The sequence below is a fragment of the Oppia nitens genome, unplaced genomic scaffold, assembly GCF_028296485.1.
Source record: "Oppia nitens isolate AA-2021 unplaced genomic scaffold, nextdenovo-longstitch-racon4-pilon3 scaffold19_pilon_pilon_pilon, whole genome shotgun sequence".
Taxonomy (NCBI): domain Eukaryota; kingdom Metazoa; phylum Arthropoda; class Arachnida; order Sarcoptiformes; family Oppiidae; genus Oppia; species Oppia nitens.
This window is the reverse complement of record NW_026533198.1, coordinates 884,903-907,500: the sequence shown is the minus strand read 5'-3', so window position 1 is coordinate 907,500 and position 22,598 is coordinate 884,903. Positions and strand designations below refer to the sequence as shown.

At 19.4% G+C, this 22,598-nt stretch overlaps 2 protein-coding genes across 2 annotated transcripts in view; both read left to right on the top strand.

Moving 5' to 3' along the window:
- Positions 1 to 800, top strand: part of LOC128966158 (peroxidasin homolog) — a 5,949-nt gene extending 5,149 nt beyond the window's left edge. The window contains exons 8-10 of the mRNA XM_054312973.1: positions 194 to 437; positions 528 to 633; positions 737 to 800. Of these exons, the coding sequence (XP_054168948.1) occupies positions 194 to 437; positions 528 to 633; positions 737 to 800 (414 nt within the window). The remainder of the gene's footprint in view (positions 1 to 193; positions 438 to 527; positions 634 to 736) is intronic.
- An 856-nt stretch (positions 801 to 1,656) lies between these two features.
- LOC128966005 (peroxidase-like) lies at positions 1,657 to 12,835 on the top strand. Its single transcript, XM_054312804.1, has 10 exons — positions 1,657 to 1,718; positions 1,908 to 2,388; positions 2,460 to 3,091; positions 3,650 to 4,242; positions 4,316 to 4,417; positions 4,938 to 5,497; positions 11,084 to 11,284; positions 11,715 to 11,785; positions 12,007 to 12,176; positions 12,646 to 12,835. Exons 1-10 carry the CDS (start codon positions 1,696 to 1,698, stop codon positions 12,813 to 12,815), a joined length of 3,003 nt encoding a protein of 1,000 aa, XP_054168779.1. The 5' UTR covers positions 1,657 to 1,695; the 3' UTR covers positions 12,816 to 12,835.
- The last annotated feature ends 9,763 nt before the right edge of the window (positions 12,836 to 22,598 follow it).

Below are 22,598 nucleotides of genomic sequence, written 5' to 3'. Positions count from 1 at the left end.
TTTTAATACTAATTATTAATATTATTTTTAATACTAATTATTAATATTATTTTTAATACTAATTATTAATATTATTTTAAATACTAATTATTAATATTATTTTTAATACTAATTATTAATATTATTTTTAATACTAATTATTAATATTATTTTTAATATTATTTTTTTATTATTATTTATTATTTATTTAAAGGATATCAAAACATTTGAACAATTGGATCAGTATATGCCGTCGAGTCAAAGACAACGATTCCAGCAGAGCTACCAACACGTCGAAGATATCGATTTGTTTTCGGGCGGTATATCCGAGTTGCCGCTGTCGGGTGCTATAGTCGGACCAACATTTGCCTGTATTATTGGTACACAATTTAATCATTTGAAATATGGCGATCGTTTCTATTTTGAACATAAAGGACAACCCGGCTCATTTACTTCTGGTATATTTTTTGTATTATCTACCTGTCCTCTAAATGATACTAACTGTCCATTTTGTTTTACCGACTGTTCATTCAATTGGTTTTTTTTAGGTCAACTAAAGGCCATTCGCGGTACACTATTTGCACGTATTGTTTGTATTAATGGCAATAATTTTAAGGAAATTCATTCACATATTTTCCAATTAAATAGCGATAGGTTTGTTGTTAATGATTGATTGATATTTGAAATTTTTAACTTAATTTTTTTTAATTTAATTTTTTTATTTTATTATTTTTTAACATTTTAACACTTTTTTTAGCGACCCTATAATATCATGCGATGACATACCCGATATCGATATAAGCCAATGGCGAGATGCTTAATATAATTGATTGATTACATAGTTTAATATAGTATTATTATTTTTTTATTTAAAAAAAATATATTTATATAAAAAATAAAATATATATATATAATTATTAATGTACATGTGTTATGATGATAAGTAATTTTTTTATTTGATTAAATGTATTAATTGTATTATGATATATTTTTGTTTAGATTACCAAAAAAAAAATTATTATTTTAATTCAATAAAATTGTTATATATATATTAATATATTATATAAATTACTTATTAATTGTTGATTAAGATAATAATAAAATTTCAATTAAAACAATAATTAATTTTTTTGGTTGACAGTATATTTAGTATTTAGAAAATACATTTAAAATATTTGTAATATTTTAATAATAATATTATTGATCTGTTGTTTTAAATATTTTTTAGATTTTACTGATAATTTTACTATACATTTAATAATAATAATTTTTACAATTTAATATTTTTTTTTAAAAAATAATATGTATGTAAAAAATAATAAATTTTTATATTAGAGAAATTAATTAATTTTTTAAAAAACTATATATCAATAGATATTGGATTTTAATGATAAAAAAAATTAATCAATTAATTTAAAAGCTAACGATTGTTAAGATCAGCATTTAATTTCATCTACAAAAATAAATGCTGATCTCAATAGATATTTGTATTTTTTTTAATAAAAAAAATTAGCAATCATTACATTACATTAGTATATTCATATCCTGTTATCAAATATAATTAAATTAATATTTTTTTTAATGTTTAAAAAAACTAATACCAATTTATATATAGTTAATTGTTTGTGTATAATTTAGTAATATATTAATAAATAATAATTATTATTATTATTATTTGTTGTGATATTTTAGTTTTATTAGCCAACTGTGTCACCAATGAGGCATAAATTAAATTTTTGGTAATAATAATAATAATATTATTTTTAATAATTTATTTAACATTTATATTATTATTAATTTACTTATTTAACATTTATATAATAATAATAATAATAATTTGATAACTAATTAATGATTTAATGATTTTTCTGATTAATTGATTTAAATTTAAATTTTATTTTATTTATTTATTATTTATTTTTTTAAAGGAAACTATCTTTAATTGTTGTCTTAATTTTGTCGACAACTATCACCAGCGAGGCGAAGACAAAAGACAAATACAACAACAAAAGGACTTTTAGTTTAACTCAAGACAAAGATAATGACGACAACGACAATACTGGCGATGATTATGATAAACATGAAACTGATGGCAGCAAACTAATTGATTTCAATGATAAAGACAAGGATCAGCTAACAACCAAAGACGATGATGATAATAAATATACATTACCTGATGAAAGTGAATATCCGAGTATCGGTTATCCGGATACTGGTTACGGTTATCATTCAACTAATTCAAATTGGATGTCATCATCATCTGATGGTGGTTATCACTCAACTGATCCGGTTTATGGCAACAATAATGATAATGACAACAACAACAACAACAACCCTTATAATAGTGACAACACTTACAATACTAATACTACTAATAATAATAATGCAAACTATAATCAATCAAATAATGTAATTATTATTTATTTTTATTATTTTTAAATATAAAAATTTTAATTTATATATATATATTTTAAACTAAGGTTTCTAATGGAAATGGCGTTTATACTACCTATCCGTCACCACCAAACCATAGCGGTAGTAGTTATGGTAGACCATCACCACCGATGGTCTATACGCCCAGTTATGCCCGCTATTATCAATTGTATCGGAATCCAGCATTTTATCAATACTTGAAGCAAATGTACGGCCAATACAATTACAATTATCGACAACCAGCTACCGGGCCGTACAATCGATTCAATTATACGACATATAATCTAAGTCCACCTAATAATCAACAACAACAATATCTGAATGTATCGGCACTTAGATCGCCCTATCAGTCAATACCGGGCACCTATACCCAAAGCTCCTATAGCCAGAAACAGTTTCAACCGGGCAAACTCTATAGCTACAATCAAATCTATGCCAACTATTTGTCTACCGGTGCCTTTATGTATAGTTCGGGTGCCTGTTCGACTAGCTATGGCCAGACACCTAAGATTACCCAACTGGATATGGAACAGGCATTCGATTATGCCCATCGTCAGCTCCGGGACTACGATCGACAGTTTGGTAATTATTCCCAGTTTTCCAATCAGTCGCCGCCATTGAAACTGAAAGAAAAGGAGGCGCTTCTCATGGAATATGTGACCGAATATTTCGCTAAATTGTATGTAATTTTCTATTATTAATATTTTTAATATTATTATTATTATTAATATTATTTTTATATTATTTTTAATATTATTTTTAACATTATTATTATTATTATTCTTAATATAATTATTATTATTATTAATATTATTATTTATATTATTATTATTTTATTATTAATATTATTATTATATTATTTTTAATATTATTTTTAATATTATTTTTAATATTATTTTTAATATTATTTTTAATATTATTTTTAATATTATTTTTAATATTATTTTTAATATTATCTTTAATATTATCTTTAATATTATTATTAATATTATTATTATATTATTTTTTAGTAGTATTTTTAATATTATTGTTATTTTTAAATATTGTTATTATTATTAAATTATGTATTATTATTATTAATCATAAGTTTATATATATAATTGTGTTTTACATTTGTATTATTGAAAAATAATATAAAATTTTTGTTTATAAAAATCACATAAATATTTATAAATATATATCTTATATTGATAATTGATTATATTGATTTTTGTTGTTATTAATTAATTAATTTTAGTAAATGTTTGAGCAAATATCAGACAACAATATTCCTGCCGTCGGTAACCATTGGCCAACAATATTTTCGCAACAAATACGGCGATACCAGTTGCTATTCGGCTTACGGTGGCCAGGGATGGAATCTCCAGTGCCCGGAATTTAACAGCAAATACAGGACAATTGACGGCAGCTGTAATAATGCCCGACATCCGTATTGGGGTAAATCGTATGTCTGTCATCTACGGCTGCTGCCGCCTGACTATGCCGACGGTGTATCGGCTCCCCGGTTGGCCAACGATGGTTCGCAGTTGCCGAGTCCGCGTACGCTAATCAATCTGATGACATCGGATAAGCCGTTTGAATCGTTTTATACGAATATGAAGATGGCTTTCGGCCAGTTTGTCAATCACGACGTCACCCATACGCCCGTCTACTTTAGCTACGCCCTATCCGGTAGCTATACGGCACCCACCGATTGTTGCCGGCGACCAAACTTGCGCCAATGTCTACCCATTCAAATCGATCCGACACCCTATGACTATCAGTACCGAATGTTTAACAATACTTGCCTGAACTTTGTCCGATCGGCTCCCTGTCCTCTCTGCGAAATAGGTATACAGTATTGTAATGATAATATGATTACTAATTGATTTTTTTTTCTAATACCCCCACCCCCCGCCATCAGGTCCAAGACAACAGTCCAATATTGTTTCATCATTTATAGACGCCAGTAGTGTATATGGAAATACAGCCAACGAGTCGGCACCAATCAGGACCTATAAGTTTGGTTAGTATTTAATTAATTAATAATATACAGTAGTCATACACACATACACATACACATACACATACACATACACATACACATACACATACACATACACATACACATACACATACACATACACATACACATACACATACACATACACATACACATACACATACACATACACATACACATACACATACACATACACATACACATACACATACACATACACATACACATACACATACACATACACATACACATACACATACACATACACATACACATACACATACACATACACATACACATACACATACACATACACATACACATACACATACACATACACATACACATACACATACACATACACATACACATACACATACACATACACATACACATACACATACACATACACATACACATACACATACACATACACATACACATACACATACACATACACATACACATACACATACACATACACATATTTATTGTCAATTAATTAATTTAATTAATTAATTAGGATTACTAAAAACAAGTCGGGACAGGTATGGTAAGCCAATACTGCCGACCACACCGGCCCCATGGAATAACGAGTGCAGTCCCCCCAAGGCTAGTATGCAATGTTTCTATGCCGGCGATCAACGATGCAATCAGCATCCGGCCCTTATGTCCATGCATTTGATTCTGGTCCGTCGGCACAATCAGATCAGTACATCCCTGCACGTGGTCAACCCGCACTGGTCGGACGAAGTACTGTTTCAGGAGGCCCGACGGCTGGTAGTGGCCGAACTACAACATATTACTTACAATGAATATTTGCGATTGGTTTTCGGCCAAACCCTGATGGACTACTACGGTCTGAATGTCGAGACCCAGGGCTACAGTCGGTACGACCCGAACACCGACCCGACCTCCTGGAATGAGTACGCGACCGCCGCCTGTCGTTTTGGTCACTCGCAGATCCGTAGCTATCATACAATGTTCAATACGGGTGCCGGCGGTGTCGGCCCTAACGGTCCGACTCAGGGCTATCATCTAAAGGACAGTTATATGGATCCGTCGTTTATGCACGAAGGACAGGTATGTTTTGTTTTTTAATTTGTTTGTTTGATTGACTGTTAATAATTAATATGAAACACATTGGATTAACCATTATTTTTATTATTAATTATTTTTACTGTACTTAACTGTATACATACTGTATATAATTTAATAAAATTTTTATTATATATATTTTAGTATATATACAGTACTATTAGTGTGTGTGATATTCAATACTATAATTTATACTATAATATACTAATACTATTGAATATCACACACACTAATAGTACTGTATATATCATATATAATAAAAAAATTTATTAAACAAAATTTATTATATGATACTCTCTCTCTCTCTCTCTCTCTCTTTCTCTCTGTTGTATTATCTAATTGATCTCAAAATGATAAGATAACGGCTCTTAAATGACTCTCATTTATTAAGTGTTCAAAAAAAATTTTTTTTCTTTTTAATAATTAACATATTTATTACTTAACCTATTAATACCGTGTATGTATGTATGTGTGTGTGTGTGTGTGTGTGTGTGTGTGTGTGTCTATTAAATTATTAAATAACTTATATAACAATTTAAATGCCTATTTATTTAATTATTATTATATTATCTGATATCTACAACAAAAAAATTATGTTATCTATTGAATACCAACAAAAAAAACAATTAAATTTTTCGCCTAAAAATTTTTTATGACAGCTTTTATATATACAGTATTGTTGTTATTATATTAAATATATTGTAAACAAAAAATTGTTTTAAAGAGATTTAGTATTATATTATTGAATAAGATTATCATTTTAGTTAGTTATGTGTTGTTTTATTTTCAAACATACAAAAAAAATTATTTATCAGTTAAGTAAGTGTCTTAAATCAAAATAATATTGAATTGTTTTGTTTATTATTATTATTATATGAATTTGATTTTTGATGTTTAAGTTTTTTTTATTGTTGTTATTAAAACAATATTTTTGTTTTAATTGAAAATAATAATTATTTTGTTATTATTATTATTGTTGTTGTTATGGTTGATGATGTTGTTGTATTTCCTGAGGTTTTTTAATTTTAATGAAGATTATAATCATTTAATATATATATATATAAAAACTATATATTTTATAACACCATTTAAGTGCAATATATTTTTTTATCTCACTATATATTATAGTTATATTTTATGATTAAATGTTTAATCATAAAAAATAAATAATAAATAAATAAATTCTCTCTCATTTTGTTATTAATTTATACAGTATTTCAATAATTTTTTTTTTATAAAAAAACACTTATAAAAGTAAAATTTAATTTGAATTTAATAAATATTAAAATAAATTATTATTATTATTTTTGATGCTAATAAATAATATGATTTTATATAAAAAAAATATTTTTTAATATATATATATATAATATCAAAATTTATAATAAAGTAGAATTTATAAATATATATATATATTAAATGCTAGATTAAAATTTTAAAAAAATATATAATAATATTTTTAAAATATAACTGTATATAATTATTATATAGTATATATGCAACAAATTTTTTGAATAAATTACATAATAATAATATATTACATCAATTACTTATTATTATTATTATTTATCGCTACCTATTCTCATAGCGTTTTTATATATATATATAATATATAAAATAATATTATTATTAATAGTACAGTAATACTGTAACAAAAAAAAATAATTAATATACTAAATAATGTTTGTTTAAGTGTTAACTAAAAAATTAAAATAATATAAGTTATTAGTTTTTATTTCTTTTAAATAGGAAGTATTTAACACATTTAGGAGAGAGAGAGAGAGAGAGAGAGAGAGAGAGTAAAAGTGATTAAAAACAAACTTATAATAAGCAGTAAATTATAGTTGAATATAAATATATATATATATATATATATATATATTTAATAATAATACTTTAAATAAATAATCGTAAATTTTCAAAAATTATAAAATAAAAAATTAAGTCACTAATCATTCAAAAAACGATTCACGTTTTTATTTTATATATATATATATATTTATTTACGATATTTGCACGCAATATACCTTGAAGGGATAGCTTTTGAAAAATTTGTATATAATTTTTTTTATTTCAACCAAAAAATATATTGATACATACATACAAAAAATCAAATAAAATAAATCAATGCATTCAAACATACATAAAATTACAATTTACTTCCCTTATTATGGTTTTTTTTATATACAGTATATATACATATGTATTAGTTTTTATTATTAAATTTATACACACAATGTGTGTGTGTGTGTTTACCTGTATTTTGATAACACACGTTAAAAATCATCGCATGCTGTGTGCGTGTATGTGTATGTGTATGTGTATGTGTATGTGTATGTGTATGTGTATGTGTATGTGTATGTGTATGTGTATGTGTATGTGTATGTGTATGTGTATGTGTATGTGTATGTGTATGTGTATGTGTATGTGTATGTGTATGTGTATGTGTATGTGTATGTGTATGTGTATGTGTATGTGTATGTGTATGTGTATGTGTATGTGTATGTGTATGTGTATGTGTATGTGTATGTGTATGTGTATGTGTATGTGTATGTGTATGTGTATGTGTATGTGTATGTGTATGTGTATGTGTATGTGTATGTGTATGTGTATGTGTATGTGTATGTGTATGTGTATGTGTATGTGTATGTGTATGTGTATGTGTATGTGTATGTGTATGTGTATGTGTATGTGTATGTGTATGTGTATGTGTATGTGTATGTGTATGTGTTTGTGTATGTGTATGTGTATGTGTKTGTGTGTGTGTGTGTGTGTGTGTGTGTGTGTGTGTGTGTGTGTGTGTGTGTGTGTGTGTGAGTGAGTGATTAGGGTGACCAGCAGCAATGTAATTAAAATAAAAATTATAGTTCTGATCAATTGATAAAATTGATGAAAAATACTAATATGTTTTTGTATAAAAACAAATAACAAAAAATACATTAATAAATAAATTGAATATGAATTAAACAGACAAACAATATTATTAGATATATTAAACTTAAATTATTAATAATAATTATTGTTATTATATATTAATTTTTTGTTTGAAAACAAAAATTTCTAAACAATTTGTTTTTTTTAAGTCACTCTAGCCGTCCGTCTCTAGAGTTTTGTTACGGTTTTTAAGAGATTAATAATAATAATAATAATAATAAAAAGGACTGACATTTACAACAAGTATTTAAAAAAAATATCGACTAATTTCTCTCTCTCTCTCTCTCTATAAAAAAATAATACTATAGTTATATAATCACACATCAAATGCATTAACAGTAATGTTATTTTTTTTTAAAAAAAATAAAATCAAAAAAAAATAAAACATTTATTTATTTAATGAAAAGATAACCTAAACATTCCTCTCTCTCTTTCTCTCTCTCTCTCTCTCTCTCTCCAGGATTTTCACTTATTAATATATTTAAATGTTAAAAAGTGAGCTAAATATCAGAGGGGATTCCCCCCCCTCTCTCTCTCTCTCCTCTATATATCTATCTAACTGTCCCTATAGTGTAGTGCTAATGTATGTATTAGCCCCCCCTCCGGCTCTCTTAGCAGTGTTTTTTTCAGGAGAGTTGGAAAGTAAATATAAATTGAGTGCAAACTTAATGACAATTTGTAATAATATTTTTTTTTATATATTTAATATAAAAAAAAAATCAAAAGCAAACTATTAAACTATAAAATAAAATTTTTGAAATAAAAAGATGAACCAAACATATACAGTGTATTTGGTGTCTAAATAATTAGGTTATAATTATTTTAAATATATTAATATATTATTTATATATTAATATAAATATTTTTTTTTTATTTATTTCCGCACAAAAACTATACGAGAAAAAAACATATATATAATTCAATAATAATTTATGATAACTCTCTCTCTCTCTCTCTCTCTCTCTCTCTCTCTCTCTCTCTACTGAATCACACTAACTATAACTCATTAATATTTACTCTCCGTTTTTAATTTGCATTTAATTTTAATATATGTTTTATATGATATATACTGTGTTTTTAAAAAAAACTTATATAACAATAAGTTTATGACATCAATATCTTTTTTTATTTATTTATTTATTTAATTTTTTTTAATATAATAATATGATTGATAATTTTTATGAGAGAGAGAGAGAGAGAGAGATATGATCTTTGATTTTTTTTGTTGATAATAATTATAATAATAATGTTTTGAATAATTTATTGCACACATAACTAATTGATTTTTTTTTGGATAGTTTTTTTACAAATATGTAAATTATTATATTTGAATTAATTTTTTTATTATTATTATTATTAATTCAAAATATACAATGATTTTAGTTTTTAAAAGACTTTAAGAGATATACCTTAATATATATTATTATTATTATTTTGTTTTACATATTTTACTATTAAAAAAATATGATATAATTTACATGATATTTATTTTATTAAAAAAAACAATTTCAACAAGTACATATTTTGATAACCAAAATAATAATAATAATAATTGTATGAATTGAAATTTAAATTACACGAAATTTTAATTTATAATTTTTTTTGTTGGAGAAAATTTATTAATTTAAAAATATTTATTAAAAAAAATAATAAATAAATGTTTTAAATAAAATATCCAAAAAAAGTTCAATGCTGTGTATTAATAAACCTTTTTTTTAAAAATAAAATAAAATACAGTATCTTTTTTATCATATATATACTGTATATTGTACTGTATTTGATATAATAATATAATTTTAAGCTATAAATCATGGAAAAAAAGATAACTAAACATTTGATTTCTAAAATTATTTTATATATATGTATATAAATGTTTGAAGATTTGCTTTAGATATTGAATTAAAATTACAAATTATATTTGCTTTTTGGCCTCAATATAGTCACACACACACACACATGAAATAATAATAATAATACAATAAAATTAAAAATACTTTTTTTTTGTTTATTAATTTTATTATTTATTTTAGTTTTTTGTTTGTTTCATTATATAGTTTAGTTTAGTTAATAAGCTTAGTCATCATAGTTACACATATTACAAGGTATATACAGTATATATGTTTATACGCTTATGTATCCCAAAAAAAACTGACATAATTTTTTTTATATATATAAATAAATTACTTTAATTGTTATTATACTGTATTAATGGATATTATATATATATAAAGTTGTAATATTTATTTATATATAATTGCACATCAAATTATAATACCAATTGTTATTACGGTATTATTATTATTATATTATTTATTTAATTTGTTTGGTATATATATATATATATATATGATATGTATGAATCATATATATATATATAAATATGTGTGTTAACCTTTGACATTGATTTTGTTTTATTTATTAATGGTATTATTTTTAATTATTTATATATAATTGCACATCAAATTATAATAGCAATTGTTATTACGGTATTATTATTATTATTTTATTATTTATTTATTTATTTGTTTGTTATATCTCTCTCTATATATATATATGTGTGTTAACCTTTGACATTGATTTTGTTTTATTTATTAATTGATATTATTTTTATTTTGTTGGTTACAAATTATCATTTAGTCGGATGCCCTAATCAATGGTCTCCTTAATGATCTGTCCTATTCAGTAGATCCATACTATTCGGATGATATAACCAATTATTTGATGCGGAAAAAAGGTGATCTGTTTGGATCGGATCTGATCTCGAGGAATATCGCCAGAGGCCGAGATCATGGTTTGGCTTCGTATGTTAATTATCTGAAATTTTGTTTCAATTTTGATGTAAGTTTTTTATTTTTAAGTAAAATTTTGTTTTTATTTTTCGTGTATATGTAATAATCTGTGTGTATATACCAGTATATAATTGCAATTTTTTTATGGTTAAAACATGAGATACCAATTTAGTTAATACCTTTTACTAAATACTATTACTATAACTATTGAGATATTTTTTTTAATTTTAAAATAATTTTCATAATTAGCTAATATATATATATTGAAATCAGTAACCAAACTAAATATACTATATATAAAAAATAATTAAATATTAATTGCTTACTTATTTAAGTTTTTTGTTTTATAAAATAAAGTAGTTTTCATTTATATATATACAGTATATACTGTATAATATATAGCATTATTACATATTTTAAACTGTATTATATATTATATATTATTATTATTATTATTATTTTTGATATTATATTTATAGGTAAGTTCGTGGGATGACTTAAAACTGTTTATACCTGAAAAATACGTTAATCTTTTTAGACAGTTGTATAAGTAAGTCACGAATTTATTTTTAAGTATTTATTTTTTAATTATTATTATTATTTTTACAGTATATTATTAATTATATATATATATATTGTTTTTGTTGTTACATTACATGCGAATTAATTTAATTAAATAAAAAAATATTTGACCATAAAATACTTGTAATATAATATTGTATTATAAATATATATATATAACTGTTTTTTTTAAATTATTATTATTATTAGATCACCAAAAGATATCGATCTATACATTGCAGGAATAACTGAGCGCCACTTTCCCGATGCCGATGTCGGGCCAACGTTTGCCTGTATTTTGGGCATACAGTTTCATCATCTAAAATATGGTGACCGCTATTACTATGAGCACGGGGGTCAAAGTGGATCATTTACACTAGGTAAATTTAGTCAACAACAAAATTACCAGTATATCATATATATATAACATAATAATATAACATATAGTTTATTAGGTTATTATATTATACATAAAAATTGCATTTAATAATATACATTATAAATATATATATATATATATCACTTGGAAAATTAATTATCACATCAATTATTATTAGAATTAATTATTATAATAATTAATTATTTTTTTAATTTAAACACTAATAATACATTTTTATTTATTAAAAAATTATAGCAATTAATTATATTTTGAGAGAAAATTGTTTTTTAGTATATATATATAAATGTTATTTATATTATTTTTTTGGATGAGATTTTATTGTGAAAAAATTTATGTATAATTGATGTTTTTTTTTTTAAAAAAAACTTAATAAGCAAACATTTTTTTTTTGTATTTTATTTGTATATTATATTTTTTTGTGTGTATTTTATTTTTTATGACTATTTTAGCTCAACTAAATAATATCAGACAGACAGCATCGTTGGCCCGATTGGTATGCCTGACCTCCGATTACATTAGTCGAGTACAACCGTATAGTTTTTTTCCTGAAAGCAAATACAATCCGAAAATTGATTGCAAAAAATACAGGGATTTTGATTATCAACTATGGAAAGAGTGATAATAATAATAATTAATAATTAATAAAAATTATATCAAAATTAAAATTAAACAAAAATTAAAAAGTTTTTAGAGTCAGTCATATTGTTTTTTTTAATTTAAATTTAAAAATTTTATTCTAAATTAATTCTAATATATTTATATATTATTATAAATAGTAATATTGATAAATATTATTAACCAAAAAAAATTTATAATGTAATGTCTATTATATTTTTATTTTTTATTTATAAATATTTTTTTTAATATTAGTTACTAAACTATTAAACTATTTAAAAACTATAAATTAGATTTAATTGTGTTTTTTTCCAGTAATTATTTTAGAGAGAAAGAGAGATAGAGAGAGAAAAAAAATTATAAGTAAATTTAATAATAATTTAAATTTAATATATTGTAAACAAATTAATTATTTATTTTTATATAAATAGTTTTGAATCATGTATTTTCATATATAAGTTTTTTTTCCAGTAATAAAGTACAAAATTTTACTTATATTTTAATTTTGTTGAAACTATTGAATTACTAAATACTTGTTGTATGAATTTGTAATGTTTAAAAAAATTAGTTTTTTGCTAAAGTTTTAATAGTAATAAAAATTATTAATGGTATAAATTTAAACATAACAAACATATATTTATTTATTTATAATGACATTTTACATACAAACATATAAACAACACTAATTAAAAACAATTTATTTAAATATATATATATATATATATATGATATATAAAACACAATTGAATATACAAAATGATGTAAATGTAGACTATTTTTTGCATATCATATATTTGCATAAATTGCAGGTTTTTTTATTATATGTATAATTATTTTTTATTTTATTTTTTTCAATTACAAGTTGTCTGTCTGTAAGTATATGTAAGTATTTTTTTTAGTTAAGTTTTTTAGTTTAGAAAGTAATACAACAACAACAAAAATTTTTGATGATTTATTTCCTGATAAAAAAAATTATGAAAAGTTATGTCACAATTAGTTATCAATTAGTTTAATAATAATAATAATAATAATTTACATTTTTAACTAACAAATTATAGTCACAAAAAAATAGCTAAAGTTTATTTTTAAAATAAATTTGTAGCAAATATTGTTTAGCATATTATAGTTGTTTATATATGTGGTTTAAATTTGTCTATAAATTTAACTTTTAAAAAAAAATTTTAGTTAAAAACAGAATTAACTAAAATAAATGTTATTTTTTATATTATTATTATTATTACAACTATTAAATTATTATTATAATATTTGTTTATATCTATAATATGTGTATTGTTTTTTGAAACTTTTTTTGTTTTTTTTTATTTATTTCAAAATACAGTATAGTATTCAAAGTGCTTTCAACCCTAATTGCAACACATTTTTTGGTTTAATATTATAATTATTATTATTATATTATTATTAATATTGATGGCCATCAATATACTTAAGGATAACATTATTTAATTTATTTTTTATTTATATAAATATAATAAATGAGTTATTGTTTTCATTTAATAATAATAATAATATACTCTCTCTTTCGCTTTGATAAACAATTTAATTTTGAATACATTGAAAATTAATACAAATTAAAAAATTGTTTTGTTTTGTTTATATATATATATTATTTGTTTAATGTTTAACATATAATATTATGAGAGGGTATCTAAATATCTTAATTTAATGGCTTTATTAAACTGTTTTATTTTATATATATATATATAAATTCTTTCACTTTTTTTTCAAATGCCAATCAAACCATACAACAACAAAAAAAAACAGTAAACAAAATACATTATATTATTTAATTATTATTATAACAGTATAGAGTATTATATAATTGTATTTTAATAATATATAATATAATATTATAATATAATTGATGCGTCCATTAGATTGCTTTATGCGAGAAATAATACAATAACTATGATATCTATAATAATCTGTATTTTATATATATATTAACAAAATAAAAAATTATTATTATTATTAAAAAATAAAAAATTAACACTAGATATCATATACAGTATATATTCAAGATATTAATCAACTGTTAGTCCAAACGTGTGTCCAACTATTTTGTCAAACATTTTTGTTTATTTATTATTATTTTATAATTTATATAATATTATATATTATTATATATAATATTATATATATATATATATATATATTATACAATATATTTAATTATTTAATCTAGAAACTTTAAAGCTAGACATATATTATATATAATATATATATTGTAATTTAATATCATAATTTAGTTTAGTATGTTATCAAATGATATTTAGATAATGTTTTTTTTATAAAAAATAATTATTTATTATATTGTATTAGTGTGATAATTATAAATTATTATTATATATTTTTTTTAAATTTATTGCACCGTTAACTATACCAGACTTTTTTAAAAATTTTTTTAATTAATTAAACTAAACAAACAAACGTTAAATTTATTTATTTTTTTAAAAAAAATTAGTTAATATTTCAAAACTGATCCTTTAATATGACAGCAATATTAGTTAGCATTGAATTGCATTCATAATATTCATTGATTTATTTAAATAAAAAAATTATTATTATTATTATTATTATTACAGGTATTATTCATTTTGTTATCACTGAACTCAATATTATAATGTAAATACTGTTTGCTTTAAATTATAATAACAATTATTTATAATAATAATTATTATTATTATTATTAATTTGTTTTTATTATTACTATAAATTTTTATTCTATGTCACTTTTATTTATTAAATGTTTTTTTCAAAAATTAAAATACAAACATATATATATATAAGATATATTATAATATATATATATATATATTATTTTAAAAATCTCATAATTCTAATCATTATAAAACTATATCATTATTTATTTAAGCAATTTTTTTAAAATATTTATTTTATTAAATGTAAATGAGTTTAATTGCAGCTTATATTTATAATATATTTATATATATATTTATATATATTTATATATATATATAATACTGTATATCTGTATATATATATTGCATTTTAACTAAAGTGCAATAACTGTTTATATACAGTATATATATACTGTATTTATAGATATTAAACTTTATATATACAGTAGTATACCAGTACTGTATATAATAGCTATTAAGTACTCATCATTAACTATATCTTATATATAATAAAAAATAAATTTATAGTTAATCTGTTTTTAAACGAAATAAATTGACTAATTTGGCATAAATTTAAAAAATATTTTTATAAAAAAATTATTTAGTAATATAAAATTATAAGTTGATATATACCTTAATATTGTTTTTTTAAATAGTAAAAAATAGTAATTGTTAAAAATTTAATCAAAAAAAATAATAAAAATTGCAAATATTTTTTTCCAATTATAAAAATTACTAAAATGATCATGGATAAAAATTATATTAACATTTTTGTCTAAATAATTATATATATATATATATATATAAATAATAATAAAATGGATTATTGTTTTTTTAAAAAAATGTTAATTATAATAATTTATATCTATTTATAAAATATAGTCATCAAAAAAATAAAATAAAACATTTAAAAAAATAAATAATTAACCGCTTATTACAATTTATACTGTTTTATATTAATAACAATACTAATAATAATAATAAAATGACATAAAAAATTACTATTTAATAAAAAAAAACACTTTTATCATTGTATAAACAACAACAACAACAAAATTTAGACAAATTAATATAATATTATATATATATATATAAATAGTTTATAATAATAATAATAACAATATATAACAATTATTATGCAAAATATGTTTTTTGTTGTAAAAAAACAATTTTACGGTTCAATCATAATTTTAATGATGAAGTTGTCAATTGAATGTGTCTTTTATTATTATTATTATTATTATTATTATTATTATTATTATTATTATTATTATTATAATATTATTATTATCATTAGATTAGACCCACAAATAGAAAATACAAGTTTTTTATTAGTTATATACAGTATTTATCATTTATTTTTATTTAGTTATTTAGTTATTATTATTTATTTTTTTGTTATCAACCATAAAACTTGTTTCACACAAAATATGATATAAAATTTTTGTTTTTATTTTTTTTATTTAATAAAAAAACTTTTAACCAGTAGTACTGTAACAACGATAAAATTAATATTTTATTTTCAAAAAAAAAAACAAAAATTTGTTATCTAAAAAATTTGCTATTTATGTTATATACCAGAATAAGGTATATATATAATAATTGATTGAAAGATATTTTTATTATTTAGTTATTTTTTTCAACACACAAAAACATAGATATTTCTACAATATATACATATATAATGTAATTGTAATTATATTTATTAACTGACAGTTATAATAATAATAATAACAAAAAAATAAAACAAATAAATAGTAAATCATATACTGTATATATTGTATTGTATAATAATTTATGGTCTATATATATAATAAATTGTTTTTTAATAAACAAAAAAATATATATATATTATATTATTTGTCAATAATAGAAATAATGGTAACAAAATTATTAGAAAATAACTAGAAAATTTTTGTATAATTATTAAGTGATTAAAATGGAATAATTAAAATAATTTATAATTTAATTTAAATTAAATATATATATATAGATTAATAATCAAATTATATTTTTTTAAAAACATATATTTATTATTTGTTATCCCAGATTATAAATAAAAACTTAAATTGATTTAATGCTCTATATTTCAAAAAAAAAGTATTACAATATTTACAAATTTATATTTAATTAAAAATAAAATATAATTTAATTATTTAATTCAAAATATATATTGATAGACTGTTTTTGTTCCGGTTATAACCAAATAATAATAATAAAATTATATTTAATTATATTTTTCAAAAAACTTATATTTAGACTTTAGAATTATAATATCAATAAAAAATCATTTTAAAAAAAACAAACATTTAATAACATTATAAATACTAAAATTTTTAATATCAACAAAAAAAAACAAACATGTATTATACAGTTTTGTGTCAAATAAATTTATATTAACATTACATTACATTAAATTACATTTACAGTCACACACACACTAACTGTAACAATACAAGCAATAAAATTGCATTTTTAACTACTAATAAAAAATTTTGTTTTTTGTTTTTGTAAATTTAATTATTATAATTGAAATATAATGATGATTTGGTAATAAATTATCGTCAATGTAGTAGTACTAGTAGTAGTAATAGTATTTGTAGTAGTATTAAAACAATTGTTTTTTTTATAAATGAAAAAATTAATAATAATAATAATATTTATTGAATTATTGAACCAAATTGAAAGTTATTATTTTTATATTATATATATATATATATATTTAACGGTAGCTTAGCTTAAATGTAGATTAATTATATAAAATATTTATTATTATTATTATTATGATTATTATTATAAACAACAAAAACAATAACAATAATTATTATTATTATTTAATATAATAAAATATATCATAAAAATATATTTATATAACTTTACTAATAGTTTTTTACAATAAATTTATTAAAATATTAATAAATAATAATTACAGTATTTATCATATAAAAACATTGCAACCATTAATACAGTAAATCTACATAAAATGCTAATAATTTTTTTTTTAAAACTTAATAACTTTTGTGCTAAAAAATATATATATAAATATAGTAAATAATAATAAATAATAAAAAAATTATAACATATAATAGTAATAATATAATAAGTATTTATAACACATGTATTTAATACACATTTGAATATATTATTAGTTATATAAATAATTAGTGAATAAATATTTAGTATTCAATTTGATTGTATATATATATTATATTAAAAGTTAATATTTGTTTTTTATATACAAGTATTTAGTCGTACATAAGTGTATAGTATATTATGTATTATTATTATTAATGTAAAACTTTTTTGTTATTATACTTTAATTAAATAATAACTATTAATTAGTATATATATATACTGTATATGTTTTTATTTTTCTGGTAAAATATCAAAACAAATATTAATTAATTGAATTGAAAATAAATAAATAAATAAAAATTTACAACCAATCGATTAATTGTTGTTGAATTTATTTATTTCACACAAATGGTTGATTAGAAAAATAATAATAATATAAATAATTAATAATACATTACTATTTAGATTTTTTAATTTTATATTTACAAACATTTTTTTTGTTTGAAAATTATTTGTATATAATTATATAAATATAGCTTACAGTATAACTGGTTTTTTTCTAAACAAGCAATTTATTATTATATTTGGAAATATAATAGAGAAATAATAGTGTATTTTTACTTTTTTTATATTTATATTTATATATATGTTTAAGACTGGCAGCAATTTTTTTAAACTAAAAATAAATCAGTAGTTTTTTTTAATGTTAAAACTTAATATTTTTAATGGCTATATAAAAATTTTCAACAAAAATATATATATATAAATATAAATGTATTTTTATATTCAACCAGGAGATAATCTAAATTTCAAAAAAATAAATAAATAAATAAATAAAATGCTTTATATTTTTTTCAATGAAAAGACGAAAAATATATATAAACTATTTCCCAAAAATATATAATAAATTTACTTTACTTTATATTAATTTTTATTTATTAAATTCAAAATTAAATTATGTTATAATTTATTGTATCTTTATTTAACTGTATTTTATTTTAAATATATATATATAACAACAAAAAAGTATTACTTAATAAAAGTAAAATATATGAACTATTACATAATATTTTTTATTACTTAATATAGTATTAATTTATACAATGACTAAATAATATATATTTTATATACATATATATATAAATCAAATATAAAATTATAAATAAATATAGTTTTTTAATTTATGCAACTTTTTTTTGTTTAATTTTCATTTAACAAATAGGAAATACTATACCAGTATTTTAAACGATAATCTATTAATTTATGATAAGATATATCGGTATTGTTTTTTTTATTTTAATTATTATTTTAGTTTCAGTTATTTTTATTTTCACTTTTATAGTATTAAAAAAAATAATTAATTAATTAACGTTTTAAATTAATTATTTAGCAGAAAATTATTTATTATATATTTAGTTATTTTAATATTAAATTTAATTGATTACTAGTACCACACCTGTTATTGTCATATTAATTATTTTTTGTTTAATTAAATTATTTATTTGATGTATTAATTTTTTTAAAACAAAAAACATTAAATAATTTAATGATTTTTTTTAAATATTAAATTTTATTATAATTAGCTTCTCTATAATTATTATGAATAAATTATTATTATTATTATTAATATACAGTATATTACAATTTTAATGCATAAATATCATTATATTTCTATTACATATACATAAAAAAAATTTTAATAAAGTATTTTTTAAAGTTCATTAACCGATTAAAAATTAAATTTATATTTATATATAAATTATTAAATTATTTTAATACATTGTTACACGAAATGCTTTTAACACTCACTCACTCACACACTCACAAAATAAATGAAATTTAAAAAAAATGAAATAAAATTAAATTTAAATTTTATAGAAAGTGAGTGAAAGTTAATTAATTTATTTAAGTAGTAGTAGTAGTAGTAGTTGTTGTCGTGATAACAGATCTGAGATTTTATTTTATATATATATATATATAAGTTATACTAACATAACAAACAAAATCATATTATATAATATATATACTGTATATATATATATATAAAATATTTTAATGTGTTTTTATATACAGTATACTAATGTATTTATTTATAAATCAAAAAAAAAGTTATCAACAAAAAAAACTGTTTACCAGGAAATCAACTGCAACTCAGTTATAAAAACTTTTATAAATATCAAAAATACTCTTAAATTAAATGATAAATAAAACATATTTTAACATTAAATCATATTATTTTAATATTTTTTTTATGGATTATAAAATCAATATATAATAATGATTTGATAGTTATTTTTTTATATATTCTATTTGTTTGATTCAAATATAAATTATTAAAATCAAAAGTATATATATATATATATAATCAAAATATTTTTATTATAATAATAATAAAAAAAAGTTAAATCGGAAAAAACTAAATCTTTTAAGATTATGCTAACATATCAATCAATTTATTATTATTATTATTATTAATTTAACTGATAATTACTTGAAATACATGTTTTATTGTACAATAATTATATAATAAAAAAAGAAAACTAAAAGTTTTCAAAAACTATTTATCAATATATCAAAATTTATTTTTTTATTGATTGATTATCTTATTTTTTTTTAACATCCAGTTATAATATATTTATAATAACTGATATTATAAAAAATAAATACTGCATTAAAAACAATAAATAAATTTTATTTATTTATTTATTTATAAATGTTTTTTTCTACTTTCATTTTTATTATTATTATTATTATTATATTGATATGTATTTATATACAACAAATATATATATATATATATTATGTGAAAACAAAATAATAAAACTAAAAATTAATTTATATTCATTCGCAACTTTTTTTATTATTATTTTTTAATTTGTAATGTTTTTAAAAATAGATATTAAATATTATTATAATAATAATAATAATAAAGTAAATTGTTATACAGTTTATACAGTGTATCTATAATTTAAACAATAAATAAATAAAATAAATTTTTTTAATATATAAGGAGAAATCAATTAGGTTAGGACATCCTAACCCAATAAACAACAATTTTAATGGCATTTTTCAACACAACAACAAAAAAATACAACCTATTAGTTGTAATTGTAATGTAAACTATTATATACAGCATATATATATACAGTATATTATATATATTGATATATATGAGAAAAATTTGAGCAAAATTTTTTTTATTATTTACTAATTAATTTTGTTTTCAATACATAATAATTTCATTTTTGTTTTTTCTCTCTCTCTCTCTCTCTCTCTCTCTCTCTATAAAGTCGATATAGTACTCAATAAAATGTATATTAGATTTATTTTTTTATTGAAAAGTTTTTATTAAATAGTTTTATTATATTACTGTATATATGAAATCATCGAAAACTTGAAATACTTGTTCATAAAAAGTTTTTTAAAAAAATTTTCTCTCAAAATTTTGAGGATATATATATTTTGAAGAAAATAAAATAATTTTATTTTTTTAAAAATTAAAGCATCAATTGACTTAATAATAAGTAATTTTTTTATATATATATATACACAAAAAATTAGATCATTTCATTTGACTTAAACAAACAAAATTATTTAGTTTTTTTTAAATAATTTTATAAGTGGTGTATAATTTATATATATAAATATATATATATTATATAGATATGATATATCAATATATAAATTATTTTAATGAACTAAAACAATAAAAAGTAAAAGTAAATGTTTTCATCATGTTTTAAGACATTTTAAAAAAAACTAACTTAAGTATCATTATTATTATAGTTAAGATTAATAGTAATAATAATACAGTATATAATTATACATTAGATTTTTAATTATTATTATACAGTATAATCTCAATAACTCAATATACAAGTTTGGTTATAACAAATAAATCGATTTTATTAATTAAATTAAATATAACTAACCGTTTATAAACATATACAGTATACAGCTTTTTATTATTGATTTTCTAATTGAAATCTATGTTAAATCCTAATTATATTCGTGTATATAATATTATTTTATATAATTGTTGTGTATATGTA